Genomic DNA, 20,402 nt, shown 5'->3' with positions numbered 1-20,402 from the left:
AATATATACCGAGCACTTTATTAGGAACACCTGTACACCTTATTCATGCAATTATCCATTCAGCCAATCATGTGGCAGCAGTGCAATGCATAAGATCATGCAGATACAGGTCAGCAGCTTCAGTTCATGTTCACATCAAACATCAGAATGGGGAGAACATGTGATCTCAGAGACTTTGACCGCGGCGTGGCTGTTGGTGCCACGCCGCGTTTGAGTATTTCTGAAACTGCTGATCTCCTGGGATTTTCACACACAACAGTCTCTAGAGTTCACACAGAACGGTGCGAAAAACAAAAAACATCCAGTGAGCGGCGGTTCTGCGGACGGAAACGCCTCGTTGATGAGAGAGGTCAGACTGGTTCTATCTGACAGAAAGGCTTCAGTAACTCAGATAACCTCTTTACAGCTGAGGGAGCAGAACAGCATCAGAACGCACAACATGTCGAACCTGGAGGCGGACGGCACTTTGGTAGCCGGTTGACACTGAGCTGAAAGCTGATACCTGCCCAGTATTAGTAAGGTGTTCCTAACAAAGTGCTCGGTGAGTGTACCTTAAAAGTATGACTTGTAGTTGAAATGGTGTTTCAGTGCAGTACACCTTTAAAAATAGTAGTATTGGTAGTACTAGTCATAGTGCTTTAGAGGAGTATACCATTAAAAATATAAATATGTTAAAGTAGTGTTTTAGCAGAACATGCCTTTAAAAGTAGTAGTAGAAGTAGTGTTCAAGTGGAATGTGCCTTTAAATGTTTACAGAGCAGTGGTAGGAGCAGCAGTGTTTTAGTGGAATAAACCTTTAAAAGTATGTGTTGTAGAAACATGTCAGAATACAGTGAAAGTCTATGAAGCGCATTAAGCAGCATGTATTTCATCACTCCTGCTTTTATTGAAATATAAAGTAACTGGATGGAAAGATGATCAGATTACGTATCAATATAATTTTGATAAATACAGGTCTTGACCTGAATAACATGAACAAACAGCCATATAAAATAACATCAGGATCAAAGTCCAATCTGAAGTCTGTGGCAGAGAATCAGGAAGTAGTTTTATGATGCGTCTATTAGAGGTGTACAGAGATGTCATTATCTGTATCTGTTCAACCAACAAAATTATCTGTTTCTGTATCTGTATTCGGATAGACGACCGGAAGTGGGCGTGGTCTATACCGGAAGTCACGTTAAATCGGGGAAATGTTGTATTTTCTAACCTAATATTCATTGGCAATGCATTTTTTGTGCCTTCAAAGCATCAAATTGATTTAATATTGGCATATAATTAATTATGAAATATATTTCCACATCCTCATACTGTACTTTTCATCTCTCTCTCTTTTTTATTTTTTTTTATTTTTTAACTAAACTAAGTTTTATGAACTGTCTGAACCCCACCACCATCCCCCTTTAACTGGGGGACATTGAACAATCAGAAACTGAAAACAATGTTTTATAAATCGAAAGATTCTGTTTTGCATTGGAAATAGAACTATTTACAGTAAAGATATATAGTATAATATCCTTCAGTTGAAGGGAATAATCTTAAATTCCAATGATGCTGCGTTCGAGTTTCTTGATGTGTTAACGTTACTGCAGTTCGCTAGGGAAACGTGAATTACTACTTTACAACAGTAATTACATAACAGTAATACATGAACTTTTTTTTGCCTGTTTTATTTTATTTTATTTTTTCCCCCTAGGCCTACTGTAGCCGCTGTGCGTCTTTCAGCACCAGTGACAGAGCGGAGAGGAGAGGAGAGGAGAGGAGAGGAGAGGAGAGGAGAGGAGAGAGAGAGAGAGAGAGAGAGAGAGAGAGAGCAGCGCTCAGCAGAGGGAGGGGGGCTGTGTGTGAGCACAGAGCTTCAGGAGAAAGCGAGGAGCATAAAACATTGTGCTTTTTTCCACGCATGAAAAAAAAAACATCCGAGCCCGACCCGACCCGGTCGGGCTTGGTTTTTAAATAAATAATTTGGGCTCGATTTGAAGAAACATAGTGGCTGACGCACAGACATGTCAATCATGGCTTTTTTTCCCCGAATAATAACGAGCAACTTCGGGTAGAAGAAATATCTTTTTCCATCGTATTATTTGTGCTTTCCCGAATAACGGATTCGGATTCGGGTACATCCCTAGCGTCTATCAAATGGTGAAATTTAACCTCATCATCTACAGTGAACTAAAGAGCCTTCCTGCTCTGATTAAAACAGATTCAAAACATTACAACTAATTTACATGTTCAGGACGTTAACGTTAACACTCAAACACTGATGTGTTTACAAACTGTCGCAAAGTTTTTTATGTTTCCAACCGAAACAGAGTTTCACCCTCCTGATCACAAACAGAGGCTTCTTCTGTATGATCGTCTTATTACAGTTAAATCAGTCAACAGTAAGAATTAACAGGTTGAAGAATAAAACACTATAAACTGTAATGTAAAGTGTTTGCTACAATACCTTTTCATGGTGGAAATAACCTGCTGCGCCACGCCGATAAGAGAAAGTGAAAGTAGATGAGAGAGAGAGCGAGAGCCCTTAAAGGGCCAGTGCACTACAAAATAAAATGACTAGAAACCACATATTATGCAGTTAGTTGGAACCAGGCTACATAAAACACTGTAGGAAAACTGTACTTATTCAAATCATCATCATCATCATCATTATTATTATTATTATTATTATTATTATTATTATTATTATTATTATTATTGTTCCTTTACCATTTGTGAGAAATAAATTACAACTGCAATTAAGTCTACTACTGGAGAGACTTGAGTTGATATAAATTATTAAATTACCTACAATGTTTTGATGTTCAAAACTAGCAGGTGGATCTTGTCTGTGTTAAATAATACATTTATGTGGAATTTCAAAATATACAGTATGTGATGTGGCTATTAATGTGTCAAGGTGTGTATAGCTTAGAGCAGTGATTCTCAACCTTTTTCATATCAAGGACCCAAATTTAGTCCACATTAGAGCCACAGACCCCCATCTGATGAGATTTTGTCTCTCTCTCTAGTCTCTCTGTCTAGTTTACTTTTTTAAGTCTTTTATCTTTTGTATCTCTTGTCTGTACTTTTGCACTTTTTAATTGTAAATCTTTTACCTTTACTGTATTTTTATTACTCTGTAAAGCACTTTGAATTGCCTCAGTGTATGAAATGTGCTATACAAATAAAGCTGCCTTGCCTCTCAGACCCAAATCTGAGAATATTTTTATTGTCAGATGATTTTGTCCAGAACTCCATGCCTGTTGCAGGTAGAGAGATAACAGAGAAACTGATCAGAACAGTCATACATTCTCTAATTGTGTTCACTTCTTGTAAATGAAATAATGGTGAAGTTTAACAATTCATCAGTTTGCTGGGGACCCCCTGGAACCCCCTCAAAGACCCCTGGTGGTCCCCACACCCCACGTTAGCCCGTAGGGAATGATTTTGGACACAGCCATAGTGTCCATGGCAGATACACTAATTTCTGCTAACAATCCCACAATGCAACGCACCACATTTTATAGATGTGAAAATTTCCGTTGTGCAACTTCACACCTGTCAGTGATGACAATAACTAATGATCGGTAAGCAGTGTTAGGGCAGTTACTTGAAAAATGTAATTAATTACTCATTGAAAAAGTAATTACTCAAGCGCTAAAGTAATTGGTTACATAACTTGTTACTTTATTTTCGTTACTCAGCACAGCTCCATCCAAAGTGCCTCTAAACAACTAAACCGTACACACTCACATGACTCATACTCTGAACTTAACCCTTATAAAAACAGAAAATTAAACATTATTTGCACAACACTGTTAGTAATTGTCTGAAATCTCAATTTATTGCTCACTACGGAGTTAACTAATCAGTGTTTATTTTATGGGGAGTAGTGAATGCGGGAGTGATTTCGGACACAGCCATAGACATGTTTTAAATTATTTATTTTTTTAATTAGGGTTCATACCCCGAAGGGGTATGACAGACAGACAGAGATTCCTTGCTTTGTAGTTTGATGGCATCAAAATCTCACTCCAGCCAGGTACCCAAAGTTGGCAACCCTGGTCTAATAACTTTTTTTTTTTTTTCTGCGACTAACTGACCAATGAAAACTTGGTCGACTAAGACTCTTCTCATCGACTAACGTTTGGTCGACTATTAGGGGGCAGCCCTAATTCTTTATAAATGCTGCGATGGACCTCAAGTCCAGATTTTCTCCACTTCCTTTCTGCTGCTCTACATGTTCTCTTGAGCTCACGGACAGAGTTATTTATCCATGGTGATATTTTGCCACTTAACCTCTTTTTGACCTTGAGTGGGGCCACTTTGTTCAGTGTATTACTCAGATTGTTATTGAAAGCATCAACCATTTCATGTACTGAGCAGTTTAGATGACATGAGTCCAGTTCTCTTACAAGCTCTGAGAACTCAAGTTTTGCTGTTGCATCTAGAAACCGCTTTTGAACAACAATTTCTTTCATGTTCCTGGTTACAATCAAATGAGCATCAAAGAATACACAGTAGTGGTCAGAAACAGAGACATTAGACACCGATACGTTGTCAATCATTAACCCTTTCATCACAACCAGATCGAGTGTGTTACCATGTTGGTGTGTAGCCTCAGTGACATGTTGAGTTAGTTCTAAACTGTCCAGTAGGTTGATGAATTCCATAGCCTTTGAATCAGACATATTATTTATGTGAATGTTTAGATCACCATTCAAAATGATTCTATCATATCTGGTGATAATAAGTGATGCCAATTCAGAGAGAGAAAAAGGGAGAAAAAATGATAGTTGCCTAGGTGGCCGATAGAGTGTTAAAATAAGTACTGGAGCTTCAGCCTTGACGACAAAGGCCAGATATTCAAAAGACGAAAACTCTCCTAGGTCAACCTTTGTACAGTTAAACTGATCTAAATAGATTGCGGCTATTCCAGCCCCCCCCCCCAGCTTTGAGTGTGGAAGGGTGCTACATAGGAAGGAGCGGGCAATGGGTCGGGGGGTGAGTTTGATCCCAGCATCAACGAGTTCTTCCATTTTGTCGGTGAACCCTAGATGAGCGCCGGTGGGAGAAAGGAGAGGGAAAAAGCAGGGGGAAAGGGGGGAGGATGATCCGGAGGACTGGAGAGACTGGGGCCGACAGTTGTTGTCCAACGGCTCTGGCAGGTCACATGGAATATCCTGGCTCCGAGAGTGCTGCTGATCTGTTTGTTGTGGATAGAGAGGAGGCAACTCAGAGTGGTTGACCTTGGGCTGCTGATATCGGGACTGCAGCGCACTAGGGCAGGGGGCAGATAGGAGATGAAGGGAGTAGTTAAAGTGTCAAAGTGTCAAAGTGTTTTATTTATCAAATGCACAGTATCACACAAGGTCATTCTGAACAATGAAATTCTTAGGACAAGGGAAGCAACAACTACGTAGTAGGCATAAGAAAAATATTTTAAAAAAAAAGAAAAATATAAAATATTAAATGTTAAAAGAGTCACAAATAAGGGCAAAGATATCAGAAGTACAGCAGTTTCAGAGCCAGTAAAGAAGGGCAATATGGACAGTAGAATAAGAGTATTAAATATTATAAATATAAAGTGTAGGAGTGCTATTCTGTGGGTGAGCATGAGGGAGGAGGAGCAGGAGGAGATCCCTGACCTGGGCCTTTCACACCTGCTTTTTCCTACCCACTGAGGTGATCATGTGATCAATGTGATCACTGCTGGTTGAGAAGCCTGATGGCCTGGGGGTAAAAACTGTTTGTGAGTCTGGTAGTCCATGCCCGGATGCTTCGGTAACGTCTACCGGACGGCAGCAGCGAGAACAGTTCACAGCTTGGGTGGCTGAAGTCTTTTAGTGAAGATTCCCCATCAGTAGTTTCACCCCTAATTTGTTTGGATGTAGGCCATCAGGTTTGAAAAGGCTTATGCGTCCCCAGAACAGATTGAAATGATCAATAAAGTTCAGTCCTTTTGAACTGCACGATGTGGAAAGCCATGAGTTCAGTGCTAGGAGTCTGCTGAACTTGTTGATTCCTCTGTCCACTGTTGGTAGGGACCACTGATAAATGACTGAATCTTTAGTTGGCCAAGTCTGTCAAACAATTTCATGAAGTCCTGCTTTAGCAGCTCTGACTGCTCTCTGCAAGTTTCATTTGTCCCCACATGAACAATGATTTGATTTATTCTTGGATGATCAGACTATACATGGGGGGTTTTATCATTGATGTCACTGACCATTGCGCCTGGGAAACTTCAACACCTTACCGCTAATGTCTCTGATAGCGGAGTCTCCCACAATAAGAGTGAACAGCTCGCTCGCTTGATCCGATGGGGGGCCACGGTTTAGTCCTTTGAGTGAGCTGTTTTGGTCTTTCTCCCTCTGTGCGCACCATAATCCATCCTTGTTCGCATCTTTAGTTGGCCGTCTGCTGGTGCAGCCGCCCGGTGTCGAATGAGCTGGTTTCCTTAGCTGTGTTCCATGCTGGACTATGGTTCTGCTTTTATTCTTGGGCTTTGCGCCAAACTTGTGCCAGCAGTTAGTATTCTCTTTATTCTCAGAGGGCTTTCCTTGTACTGGCTCAGTTTTACCAAGCTTTGGAAAAGTTATAGTATCATTTATACACAATTCTTCATTTGGAGCCTGTTTAGCTGTGCTAGGTTGTATCAGCTCACCGATAGGAGACAGTTGTAGTGTGTCATGAAGTTCTCTAGCTTTTTCCAGTGCGAGAATCCTGGTTTCAAGTACAGCAATCTTCTGTAACAGTTGAAAGCAGTCACTGTTAGGAATGGTTGTCTTCTTGGACCCAAATGCAGACACAGACAAAATGTAAAAGGAAAAGCGATTTATTGGAGGTTGGAATTAGAAGTGGTGAGATGAAGGCAGGCAGCCGGAGTAGGGAAGATGATCGGAGCTGGGCTGACCGGCGAGCTGACGAGCTGGTGGGTTAGCCGGCGAGCGAGACGGCTGGCTGGAGCTCGGGTTGGAGTGTAACGAGCTGGCGGACAGGCAGGAAAGCTGGGTGGCTGGCAGATGTGGCGTGGGCAGGTGGAGAGACTCATGGAGGAAATCCTGGGCACAGGAGAGACACGATCAACATTAACAGAACTTGATACACAAGGTAAGTCCAGACATAAAGTGCAGAGCGACCGAGAGTGTGTCTACCACGGAGTTGGTGGAACAATCTGGCGACCACTGGTAGGTACGCCGGGGTTGATATACAGGAGGTGATGAGTGATGAGGTTCAGGTGTGTCGGCAACTCAGGAGCCCAGGAGCTGGGAAGGAGAGGGAGCCACGCCCACGCCACACACGACAGACACAGACAAACACAGAAAGACAAACCAGGGAGGCGGAGACACACAGGGGGCAGGGAACAACGAGAAACACAAGGAAAACTAGAGTCATGGCAAGAGCCATGACAGTCACAAAGGAACAAATAAAAATTAAGTCCTTTATTAGTGTTGTATCTGCCGTTTCTGACCAGGAAAACGACCGTGGTCATTTTCCGTTTTTCATTTTTGAAATGAAAATCAAATCACCATTCGTTTTAAATTTTTTGAATTTCTACACGGACCATGCAGGCCTGGTGAGCGGAAAGGAGAGAGTCTCTCTCTCTCTCTCTCTCTCTATGAGGGGAGACGCTGCTGCGCCACCTCTCTGTGCAGCATGCATGGGAATAAATGACAATATGATAGAAATTTATAGGTTCACATTTTCAAGTTTAGGTTTATCAAACTGCGGGACATACATTTTATTTATTTTTGTAGTGACTGGTGCCTTAAAATTAATGAATGTTAAAAAGTCTTGCCATATGAGACTTCAATTAGCCTATATTTGTACTTTCACTGGTGTTGGTATCATGCGGGAGGTAGACACATGTTGCCTAACCCTCATGTGGACGGCCATAGGCTCATATCCACCGTAAGCACTTGTTCAGCTCCGTCTTGGGTTTCGGGAAATTTATAAAGCTAACACCGGTCCGGCCATATGCGGTCGGTATACCGAGTGTCACTGTTACACACTACAAACAGCAGAGTTTTATGTAGGCTACACCATGACTCCAAAAACAAAAAACTACTGTCGGAAAAGAAAAATGAAATATAAGTGTGGGTTTTCCCGGTTTCCCATTGACTCCCTATATTGAGCAGGTGATTCTATGTCTGACTTCCGGCTCGTGCACATTTTTGATGTCATAGCTGGTGTGCTAAAAATAGCTCCGCGGCGGAGCGCTATTCTTCGTTCCCTGTTTGAATTATTGCATTGAAGTACTCCCTCTTATTTTTACTGATTTTAGACAAATTTACATCACTAACGTAGCCTATCACTTCTTCAGACTGTCTGGGCTTTTTTGTTGGGGGTTCTGCCACTGTTCTGTTGAAACCTGAGTGCCTTCTGTCCACCTTTTAAAGCATGTGGTTCAGTAATTAAAACTATGGACACCTGTTGCTTTGTGTGTGTGTGTGCGCGTGTGTGTGTGCGTGTGTGTGTGTGTGTGTGGGGTCATTAAAGGTACACTAGGCAATTTGGGTTGAAGAGTAGTGTTAATTGACCATCAGGTTCACAAAATAGGCTCATTTGAAACGAGATCATAGTAATAGTAATTAGTAAATGATTCATATTTTTGGCAAGTTATTCTGGATGTCACTTTATCTCTTGTGACATAATTATGTAGGGAGAGAACTTTATTAATTTACATCCTTAATATGCAAATACATTTAATGATAACAGCATTTATAATTAGAAACTTGTATTAAACTGGTAAAACTGATATTTATATGGAGTCAAAGTAATCCATGGCATATCACATCAATGCTACCTGCTTCTTCTTGTTTGGCACTGTTAATGTTCTTATTGCATATGGATGGTTGATAGTAGAGAGAGGGATCTGCTGCACAAACAAAGAAGCTTAAAAAAGGTGCTGGAGGCCTGCAACAGCCTGTAGGTCAAAGGAAGACAACTTCCACACACTTCATCATTGCAAAACTGTAATAGACATCTAACTTTTGGTCTTAGACCTCCACCAGGACATTCGACCACAGAGCATGAACAGTAAACATGAAAGCACCTAATCAGGTGTAATTAGTTGTATGAACAACACCTGTGCTACACCTTGGGTCACAAAACTGGCATTCAGCGTTTGCTTTTAAGGAAATAAATGGGATGGGCAAAGACATATTACAAATATCTTAGTTATAGGTCTCCATTCAATATTAACACATGGCACATGGACAATATTACACTTTGCGTTATTTTTTAAGTAAACTCCAACACCATCATGTTGTTCCTTTTTCAATTCCTGGAAGAGGTCTTCACTTTCATCATATGAAAGGCATCTATGAAATGAGAAGTTGTCAAGTGTCTTCAGTGGAATGTTCCTGTTTTAGCCATGTTTCTGTCACAAATGATGTCTGCTGCCAAATATCTTTGATCACATCTAATGTCTTTGATATGAGTTGCAAGTCCTTCAACATTGTGCAAGAATATTCTGTACACTGCCTCTGGGGATTCAGGTGGTGGCTCAATGAATGAAGGCATGTTTTGAATTGACTCTTCAATAGTGTCCTTAGCATATATAGCAGTGGGTTTGAAATCCTCTATGATTAGTCCTTTCAGGGATGTGACACGACCTAAGGCTACATATGCTTGACCAGAAGTGAAAATCTTCTTGAGGGACACAACAGCCTTTTCCACTGTTAACCCTGTACTTTGTGAACAGTGCTAGCCCAAGCTAATTTCAGAGGAAACTGGAGTCTTACACCTCCGCTGTTTGTAACTCGTTCCTCTTCTGGCTCAATTGGTGTGGCCTTAGCCAATTCAGATTTCAAACATGGTTTCTTAGCCCGAGCCATTTTACCCACGTTTTCATCATCAAAGGTGACATATATTCTTGATGGGAAAGTTGTGTCATTTTTGTAGCATATTTCAGAAACTGTTCCAAATACTCCATTTGCAAGTCTGAAACATCAATGTTTTTAAGTAACATTACTCGTGCATGAATGCCAAGACCAGTGTCAGCTTCACGAGGGGGCACCAGGGGGCAGTGCCCCCCCACTTCATTCACTGGGCCCCCTCAAAAGCATGTAAATGTTTTCTCCCATCAGTGTAAGTCTAGATGACTGAAATCCATTGTAAATGACTGAAAATCTGAAATCCATTGTAAAGCTTTAGCTTTTACAACGCTGTGACCTAACGCTTTACGTTTTACGATGTTGTTTTACGTTTTACGTTTTAAGTGGGAAGTGGGAATTCAAGTTCAAGAGTGGGAATTCAAGTTTTGAAAATTAAAAGTTTGTCATCACCGGGGGTAGGCTAGTTTAAATTAGCTAGCTAAGCTGAATATTTTCATTGCAGCCATGGATTTGAGAAAGTGGTTGACCGGTGGCTCAACAGCAATAAGTTCACGGCCAAGGGTTGACAATGATGTCACTTCGGAGTCGTCACCGGCTACTACTAACGTTAGCCCTCCGAGTCTTAATGCTTCATCCTGCCGGGCTGACGGTGCTGTTGAGCCTGGCCCTGCCACAACAACCACCATGGATGATTTAGGAGAAGATGGGCCTAAACAGGTTAAATAAAAAGAAATCGATATTATGTTTCTTCTCTCGTTGACGTCGTGGAGTTCCTGGTTGCCAATCAGTTGCCATTGAGGGGTAAAGTTGAGGCATTTGATAATATGGAGGATGGCGGAAGTGGACTGTTCATGTCTTTGCTGGATTTTAACATCAGAAAGGACTCCCAGCTCGCAGAAATTGTCAAAACTATTCCAAAAAAATGCCACCTACACAAGCCATGAGGTCCAAAATGAACTAATTTCTGTCATGAGCAACATTGTCACGGAGGCGATTGTGAAGGAGATCGGAGGGTCGTGGTATACTCTCAAAGTTGACGGAACCAGAGACCCTACTGGAACGGAGAATGTTTCTATTATTATTCGCTTCTTCAATGAAGACACGCTGGCAATAACAGAGCGACTGCTCATGATGACCACTAGCGACTCGGGTGATGCTCAAACACTCACCAATGTCATCTGTTCTGAGCTTACCAATGCAGGCCTGACTACATCCAAGATCCTTAGTCAGGTCTATGATGGAGCCACAGTGATGTCAGGAAAGCACAGAGGAGTTCAGCGACTGCTGCAAGAGAGAGAGGGCAGAGAAATACCGTATGTGCACTGCCTAAACCACCAGCTGCACCTAGTGGTTGTACACGCGCTGTCTGCTAAGCAAGCGATCAATGATTTTTTTAACATCTGTAACACCCTCTACAATTTTTGCTTGCTTGACCAGAGGTGGACGGGCCACCTGGCAACTGTCGCCGCAATCCTCTGCTCCTTCCAGGACATATCGGCAGTTCTCAAAGAAGTCAGCGCTGCAAGGACCTGCGGAGCTGAGACGCGCATGGAGGCGACTGGGCCGTTGCAGAGGTGTCAGACCAGAGCTTCTTGTTCATTGCACAGCTGGTTCACAAGGTAGGCCCCTAAGTAGATTTCTCTCTTTCTCTCCTTAAGTGTTTGTGCGTCAGCGCACAGTTTGAAGCTTTCTCAGTGGTGCTGAACAGACAGCTCCTGAGCTCCGCCTGTGTGTGATCAGGCAGAGCTGTGTGTTCAGCACCACTGACAACACCTGCTTGTGAATAAGTAGGCCTAACTTAACAGATAGTCATAATGCGCAATACTAAAATATTGCCCTGTATCCTGTAGGTGCTCATGTTGCTCAACCCGGCAAACCAAATTCTGCAGGCAGAGGACACGGACCTTTCCACTGGAATGGCGCTTGTAAAATTAGCGACCCAATGCGTCCGAAATCTCTGAACTGCGGAAGAATTCCACGCTTTCTGGGATACCCTGACACCTACTGTGCCTGCTGTCCCAGCAAAACATAGTCAACAGGCAAATAAGCGGCTGGCTGAGTATGTGGTCGAGGAAACAACAGGTCGTGGTCGAGGAAGGCAACACAATGGATAAGGTCGAGTTGCGCAGGCTGTATTTCAGTGTGTTGGACCACGTTCTGGGTGAAATGGAAGGGCGCTTCAGTGAACGCAACTCCAAGTTGGCAGCTGCACTTGTCGCTCTTGACCCAGAGAGTGACACTTTCTTGGACGTGAAAGCAGTGCAACCCCTTATGGAGCTGACAAAATCCACCACTGTGGAGACGGAGTGCATCGTGGCAAAGCAATACGTTGCTAGAGTGAAAGAGGATGATCAGAAGAAGATGACCGTGTCAAGACTGCTCTCAGAACAACATGGAGTACTTCAGGCCATGCCCACTGTTTTGCTTGCCCTCAAACTGACATTAGGTGCCTCCACCGCCATGTGCGAGAACTCGTCCTCAGTTCTTAAGAACATTTTTACTGACCACAGACGCAAGGCTCAGCTGGTACAGCTGGCTTTTGAACGAGACCTAACGAGGAAGCTGAGAGACGAATGGAAGGACCTTGTGCTGCGCAAGTTCAGCACCTCCAGTCGCAGACTACAGCTCTTCTAATGGTAATGCATTTTCTACTTCAGTGAACTTTTATGTAAGCCTGTGTAGGCCTAAATAACATTGTTATTGTGCGCATACTGGCCACTGACTGGCATAATTATTTGGTATATGCAAATCCATGAAAATCCATGCACCTGGAGTGCTCTTTTTATTTAACATTCAGTCCGCAAATACGAACACAGTGAGATTATTTGGATATTTTGTCTGTGTTGTCAATTTGCTGTGACCTCGTTATGTGTTACCTTATGTGTGTTTTGAGTAAAACATTTCGGTCAGTGTAAAACATTTGTGTCCTTGCATTTATTTACATCTAAGTGATTTCTCCTTGTGTTTTTAGTCAGATTATTAGTAAAGTGACGAGAATACACTATTTTTGTGATTTTTTCTTAAAATGTTCTCCTGGGGAGCATACCACCGAATGGTTTCACTTTCACTATGCACGACTACGTTGCCACTTGCCAGTAATTTGGTGCCCCCCTGCTATAAGCCTCTTGCCCCCCCTGGATATTTGTTCTAGCGCCGACACTGGCCAAGACGCAGTGTTCTTACCAGACATGTATGATACACTTTGACATGATGTTCAGTTTTCCTTTCCAATGGACCAGTCTTTGTAATCCTATCAAAATCTTGAGCATCAATGGAAATGCTATCAGTGCATATTTTCTCCAACATCTTAAAGTTGTGGCACAATTTGATTGTTTGATGCATAGATGTGAAGCTCTTCACTCAATTCTCCTTCAGCTCTCTCACAGCTCTTGAGAATGTTGATATCTTGTTCTTACAGGGGTTCCTTTTTTTGTGCTTCCTTAATCAATTGAGCAGTTGGGCAAACTCTGCATCTTTCTGTCGAACAACATCTGTGAGTTCTAACAGTAACAGACAGGTTATACTGGGCAGCTCCCAGGTATGAATATATTACTGTATGTATGTGAAGAAGAGTGATGCTGAAAAAAAAGCCTGCATGCTCAACAAACCTTCTCTGCATAAGTAATAGTTAAAACATGAATACAGTAACATTTTAATGCTCGTAAAAACTTACGTCTTTTCAGAAGAATGGTGTTCATCTTTAAACTCAATAAGGCCTTCCTTTGACCGGTCGCTCTTCATGGACTTACAGCTGGGTTGAGGAGAGTCTGGTCTCTCCTGCTGGATCCTGGTAGACAGAGAAGAAGAACACTAAGGCAGGAAATTCACTTTTTAGTGAAGCAGCCACAGCAGCAGGTGGATACCCAGAAACTACCAGCTAGGTATAAACACAACAAGTATCAGCACACCAACATTATAATAATAATAATAATAATAATAATAATAATTAAGTTTCCCTCTTCTCACTGAGTGATTTCTCCTCTCTCCTCATGCTATTTGCTCTCTAAATAAAATCCTCCTCTCTCTCTCCTTAACTCTTATTCTACTCTCTCTTACATGATTGTTCCAGGCTAACAGGAATATTGTAAGGTCACAGCGGCCCTGACCTTTGCCCTCATTTATTTTGTTTGCTTGTAATTTTGGGTGATTGAAGCTTATTCTACTGATTCACTCATAAGTGAAGGAAGTCACTCTGGATAAGAGTGTCAGTGAAATACCTAAAATAGAGCAAACTGTAAATGTAATACAGAGAGCATTTGAAAGGTTGAATGGCATTGCTAGCTTCATCGATACAAGCTGAATTTATGTTCTAAAAAGTGAGTGAAAGAATAATAATAACTAGTAGAGTTTAAATTTTCTGAATATTTTTTTAAGTGTGCTTGCTTCAGCATGCCGGTTAAACAGCTGAATTTATTAACTGATTTAATCTTTTAAAGCTGTTTATAATTTGACCACCAGATTTAACTTTTGACTCTCCACTCCATAGATCAATAAAATATCAATACAAATCAATAAAAGTGGTAGTAAAACAGTGGTAGTAGCAGTAACAGTGTTCTAGCAGAATATACCTTAAAAGTATGACTTAGTGTTTCAGTGCAGTACACCTTTAAAAATATGAGTAGTGGTAGTACTAGTCATAGTGCTTTAGTGGAGTATACCATTAAAAGTATAAATATGTTGAAGTAGTGTTTAAGTGGAATGTGAATCCTTTAAATGTTTACAAAGCAGCAGTAGGAGCAGCAGTGTTTTAGTGGAATAAACCTTTAAGAGTATGTGTGAAAGACCATGAAGTGCATTACGCAGCATGTATTTTATTGCTCCTGCTTTAATTGATGTATAATTTCACTGGATGGAAAGATGATCAGATAACATATCAATATAATTTTGATAAATTCATGTCTTGACCTGAATAAACATGAACAAACAGCTGATATAAAGTGACATCTGGATCAAAGTCCAATCTGAAGCGTGTGGCAGAGAAATTAGTAAGTAGTTTTATGATGCATCTATCAAATGCTGAAATTTAACCTTATTATCTACAGTGATTTAAAGAGCATCTAAAGAGAACTAAACTAACTACTAAGAACGAAAGAGAAACTCTATAATCAGGGGTTCAAGTTCAAGTTTGTTTATTCATATAGTCCTTTATCACAGCATGTCTCAGAGGACTTTACAGAGAATCAGCCTAACTAGATCTAACTTATTAAAAATCAGTAGTGAACAAAATGACAGGACAAGCATAGAGAAAAGCACAAGACAGATAAGAGCAGATTTTAGCAAGACAGCACAGCCGACCTGTTCTACAGCCTAACCTCCCCAACACCACCGACCTTAGACCCTCACTGCACACAAGGAAAAACTCCTAAATGGTCTCAGGGGAATGGATTGATCCCAACTATTGTGGAGCTTGGAAGTAATTATAAACACCATTTTATCATTTTCTCAGATCAATAAGTGACATTTTAACATACAAAGGATACTATTTATTAAACAGCTTAAGCATATATGATTGGCCAATTTAGTATACAATTCACATTATTTTAAAAACTCATTAGAAGACATTAGAAGGTACAAGGTAGAAAATCAAACCAAAACAAGAATGTAAGGAATGATGGAATTTGACTTGTTCCATGTAGAGGAGGGGAGGGGGGGGGGGGGGCAGTGAGACCGGACTAAGGAGAGAGTAAAGAAAACAATTCTTGATTCTTTTGATAATATGATACAAAATGTATTCAATTCTCTAATGTGATGAATGTCCAACCTCAGCTCAATAAAACTCGGTCCTATAGTCCAGATAAAACAAAATCCTCTATTTGAATTTGGTCTGTGGTATGGGTCCTGGTCCTGGTCCTGGGTCTGTTGCAGTCTGATGTGGCTGGCAGATAAGCGCTGTTAATTTTCTCTAACTGTCTGTAGAGCTGTCTCTGACTGGAGGAGGAATCCGCTCCTTAGGCTTAGTTAGTGTTAGTGAGACTGAGAGGTGAAGGGCCATCCTCATGCCTGGGACAGGGTGTTACCAGCCTGAACAAACCTCATACTGTGGAGTCCTGGTTTCACTACAGAGTTCATATTTAAATCTAAATATGATTTCATGGCTCTGAACCCATGTTGTTCACACACACACACACGACCAGAGTGACAACTCAAACTGAAATAAAACTTCACCTTTGGGGATTGAGGAGCAATGACTCATCTTGGCTTGACTCTTTTGAAAATGAATGAAGAGAAGCATAGTTTGTTATTGTTTATCTGTAAAGCAGTTTACAAGGGACCGCCCACAAGGGCTCTTTTCTTATGTTAGTCAGATTCTGTCTCACAGAAGTCCAGGGCTGTGACCGGAATGGATCCCTATCTGCATTTTAAGGGCACTAATACGTACGTCAGACATTTTTTGTTAGTGTCCGAATCGTAAAATGATATTGTGGAATGATTTTGAGGGCACTACATATTTCCCACAATGCACTGTAATATGTAGTGAACAAGCCTGGTCACTAAAACCATGAAAGTATACCAAAATGCATTGCGAGTCTGTCGTCACCTGGCCGTTACCGTGAGTTAAGTGTCCAAATTCACTCATTAATCATGTGTGATTTATCGCTTATTAGTGCACTAATAGAGCAGCACTATGTAGGGAAATACAAATGAGGGAATAGCGATCCATTCCGGCCACAGCCCTGGTTGATCCAGAAGCTCTGATGATCTACATCCTGTCTGTTCTGTATAATGAGTCCTAACAGACAATCACCAACCAATTTACCAATCATCCTAACGACAAGTGTCTTCTACCAAACTCTACTGTTCACACTCTGACCTGACTGTCCACTAAACTACATCAGACCGAACACACAGTCCACTCTGTTTACAGTGACTGATGGATCATGTTTGTTTACAACGAAATGAGCAGTAAATATATATGAAAATACAAAAGTTATTACTTATTATATTATTACTCTCACATTAAGATATAAGTGTGTGTGTGTGTGTGTGTGTGTGTGATCCTGTACAGAGTGAACTATCATCTCAGCAGCTGTCTTTGGTCAGCAGTGTGAGTGTTTCTCTCTCCCTCCTCTATCTGACAAGAGACACTGAGGAACCAGACTTAACCCCAAACCCAAACCCAGGGTAGAGTGGTTCAGTGAATGTGGAGTGGAAGGTGTGCAGGTGGATCAGTGTGTCAGAGGAAACTCTGTAGAAGGACAGAGAGCCAGCAGGCCAGTGCAGATACACTGCTACTCTGTTAGAGCCAGAGGAAGAGGAGGAAGGTATGACTGTTGATCTGTTATTGTGCCAGACAGAGTAACCTTCATCAGAGCAGTACAGACTCCAGGACTTTTTATTCCCTCCAATCCAGCAGTCTTCACCCGCTCCTCTCCTTCTGATTCCTCTGTAAGTCACTCCTATATAAACCAGTCCTTTCCACTCGACCTCCCAGTAACAGCGACCAGTCAGACCATTTCTACACAGCAGCTGTTTCCTATAGTCAAATCTCTCTGGGTGATCAGGATATGGGTACTGCTCTTCCACCTCTGTCACCTTTCTGTTGTCTTCAGACAGGAAGAGCTTTCTGTGTGCTGTGATTGGGTCCAGAGTGAGTTCACAGGCATCTGATGAGAGAACAAGACACAATACAGCAGCAGCTTATCATCTAATGGGATCCTCAAACCTGTATTGAAAATTGAAGAATTTCTTGAAGTTTATAATTGTAATTGTTTAGATGATCTGTGTATTGTTCTACAGGAACATTTACAAGTCCTATAGGGGCTGTGGGGCCTGCCTATAGGGTGGGGTAAGACCACTGGAAAGACTCTAGGCTCCTTCGAAGAATCCTTCAAGATCTCATCTAAATTGATTTCCTTTTGAGAGGAAAAATTGAGGGAGTCACTCTCAGAGAAGTTATACTGGCTGACCAGAGGTGTCACCAGTGTGAGAGTGACCGCTCAATATCTTTCTTTCTTTCGTTTTTAATGTCATTTTATGTATTTTTTCTGTTTTATGTGAAGCACATTGTATTTACCTTGTGTATGAAATGTGTTATATAAATAAAGTTTGCCTTGCCTTGCCTTGCCTAATACACCTGATCTGGTTATTTGCTATCTACTGACAGTTTGACAGTTAATTTCTTAGCAGTTTCATGATGGCACATGATGTCAGCCATCATCCTAATTCACAGTAGGACACATGGTTTAGGTTCCCAAGATGTTCTGCAGATGTCTGTTCCTTGTGTTTGAACTGAGCTGGGTAAAAAAGCCTTTAAGTACTCAGCTCCCTCTACATGGAACACACTGCAGAATGATTTAAAACTGACTGATATGATTTCCTTTGGTGAATTCTCTTCTAATCTCTCTTCTTTTGGACAATGTTTATGCACTGTTTAAATTATGTACTTGATTGATCGATTGACTGTGCTGTGTAAGTGTTTTGTTTTTGTGTTGTTCTTGTAAGCAACTTTTATGTACATTGTGTCCTCCATGCTGCCCTCTTGGCCAGGTTTCTCTTGCAAAAGAGATTTTTAATCTCTATGAGACTTGCCTGGTTAAATAAAGGTTAAATTCATTTGAATGAATGGATGTCACATACTGTGGTGTAGATGGACTTTCAATCGCAATGTGTGTTGCTTTGTTTTTATGAATCAAACTAAATACACACTTACACTTCCTCAGATCTGGTTTCAGCCTATGCAGTCCACCATGGTACACACTGGGGAATAAACAAAGTCAGACCAGCAGATTCTCTTTGATGATGGAAACATGGACATTTAATAACCTTCAATATGAAGGATTTCCACTCATATCCTCCATTAAACATTAAACAGTATTCCTCATCTGGCTGGTAACCAGCCAGACTTGTACGTATGGTTAGCTTAGCTATTAGCATTTATTCACGATGCTTTGCAATGTTTGTTCTTGGTAGGCTTCTGCAGTGCAGGGTGTTATTTACAACTGTGTTGTGGTTTCTGTCACCCTCTAGTGGTCAGAAAATGTCACTTATTGCAGCATAATTCCAGTTATTTTCAACCTGGACCTTGTTTTCCTAGTTTTTTCCGTCATGACGATTGATTGTGTTCAACATTACATCACTTCCTTCACTGTAGAGTTTTACGTAGCTTCAGTTAAACAGGAGCGCTGCTGTCCAACACACACACACACACACACACACACACAGCAAACACACTCTCCAACAGTTGAACCCAAAAAGTGATTAAAACACAGTAACACTCTCACTGCAGTTAAACGTCTTCAGATAGTTGTGACTGAACACTTATCATGACATTTCAGTTATAATAGTCCATTTGACGCTTTCTTAGCGCTGCTCACTCTCTTCCCTGTTTACTTGTCACAGCCCCGGTTCACCACTAGATGGCTCCACTGAACTGTTCATGACCCGGACCGCTTGCTGCCAATAATTATCTTTCAACTGTTCCCACCTGTGTTTCATTAGTTTACTGTGTTCACCTGTCCTCTGTCCTGTGTCTTGGTTTGATATTTAAGTTGCTTCCCTCAGTTGCTCTTTGCTCAGTCTTGGTTTGATATTTAAGTTGCTTCCCTCAGTTGCTCTTTGCTCAGTCTTGGAGTTCTCCAGTTGTTTGACTTGAGATACCAAGAAAAGTTTGATTTTTGTTTTGCTGTTTCGTTCACCGGCATTTTGGAAGTAAAGACTCTTTTCAGTTTATTCTTTGTCTTGAGTTTCTGTCTCTCGCACTTCGGTCCACTCAGTTCACTTTTACATCCCTGTGCTGGCTGCTGGGTTTCTGCTGCGTTCAGGTCATACTGGAAGAACCGGAAGAACGGGCTTTCACTGCTTGTTTTGTAGGCTTATAGTGTTGAAAAATAAGAGTGAAAAACGATTTCACTCCTGCTTGTCTGTTTAATTTATTCTATTTTTTTTTTTTTATTCTAGCAATAAAGTGTTTTTAATGAAAGTTGACTGTCTATTCAACTTTTATTCACAAGAAAAATTAGCCCTTTAAACTTGGCATAAATAGTATTTTTTACATATATTGTGATAAAAATCTATCACCTGATATGAAAATTTTAATCGTGACAACATTTTCAGCCATATCACCCAGCACTAATAGCTTGTTATTGATTATTTATTCTAGTCATTAACAACTACAGATGTAGTTGACAACTATAGACCTATATCAAACCTGCCCTTCATAAGCAAAATCATCGAAAAAGCTGTCAGCCAGCAACTTAGCAACTTTCTAACCTCAAATGGTTGCTTTGACAAGTTACAATCAGGATTTCTGCCTCATCACAGCGCTGAAACTGCCCTTATCAAGGCTGAGCATGCATGCTCAACAAACCTTCTCTGCATAAGTAATAGTTAAAACATGAATACAGGAACATTTTAATGCTCGTAAAAACTTACGTCTTTTCAGAAGAATGGTGTTCAATTTGAGAATAAATAAGGCGACCCTTTGACTGGTCTCTCTTCATGGACTTACAGCTGGGTTGAGGAGAGTCTGGTCTCTCCTGCTGGATCCTGGTAGACAGAGAAGAAGAACACTAAGGCAGGAAATTCACTTTTTAGTGAAGCAGCCACAGCAGCAGGTGGATACCCAGAAACTACCAGCTA

The 20,402-nt window shown here is 41.2% G+C and overlaps 1 protein-coding gene across 1 annotated transcript in view; it reads right to left on the bottom strand.

Annotated features, from left to right (window-relative positions):
• LOC139925031 (NLR family CARD domain-containing protein 3-like) overlaps positions 1-20,209 on the bottom strand; it is a 92,192-nt gene extending 71,983 nt beyond the window's left edge. Inside the window, exons 1-2 of the mRNA XM_078291857.1 lie at positions 20,196-20,209; positions 13,498-13,611 (exon numbers count right to left, since the gene is read on the bottom strand). Coding sequence (XP_078147983.1) covers positions 13,498-13,565 — 68 coding nt within the window. The 5' untranslated portion in view covers positions 13,566-13,611; positions 20,196-20,209. The remainder of the gene's footprint in view (positions 1-13,497; positions 13,612-20,195) is intronic.
• Between the last annotated feature and the right edge of the window lie 193 nt (positions 20,210-20,402).

The sequence above is a fragment of the Centroberyx gerrardi genome, chromosome 3, assembly GCF_048128805.1.
Source record: "Centroberyx gerrardi isolate f3 chromosome 3, fCenGer3.hap1.cur.20231027, whole genome shotgun sequence".
Taxonomy (NCBI): domain Eukaryota; kingdom Metazoa; phylum Chordata; class Actinopteri; order Beryciformes; family Berycidae; genus Centroberyx; species Centroberyx gerrardi.
The sequence above is the reverse complement of the archived record's forward strand: the minus strand, read 5'-3'. Positions and strand labels throughout refer to the sequence as shown.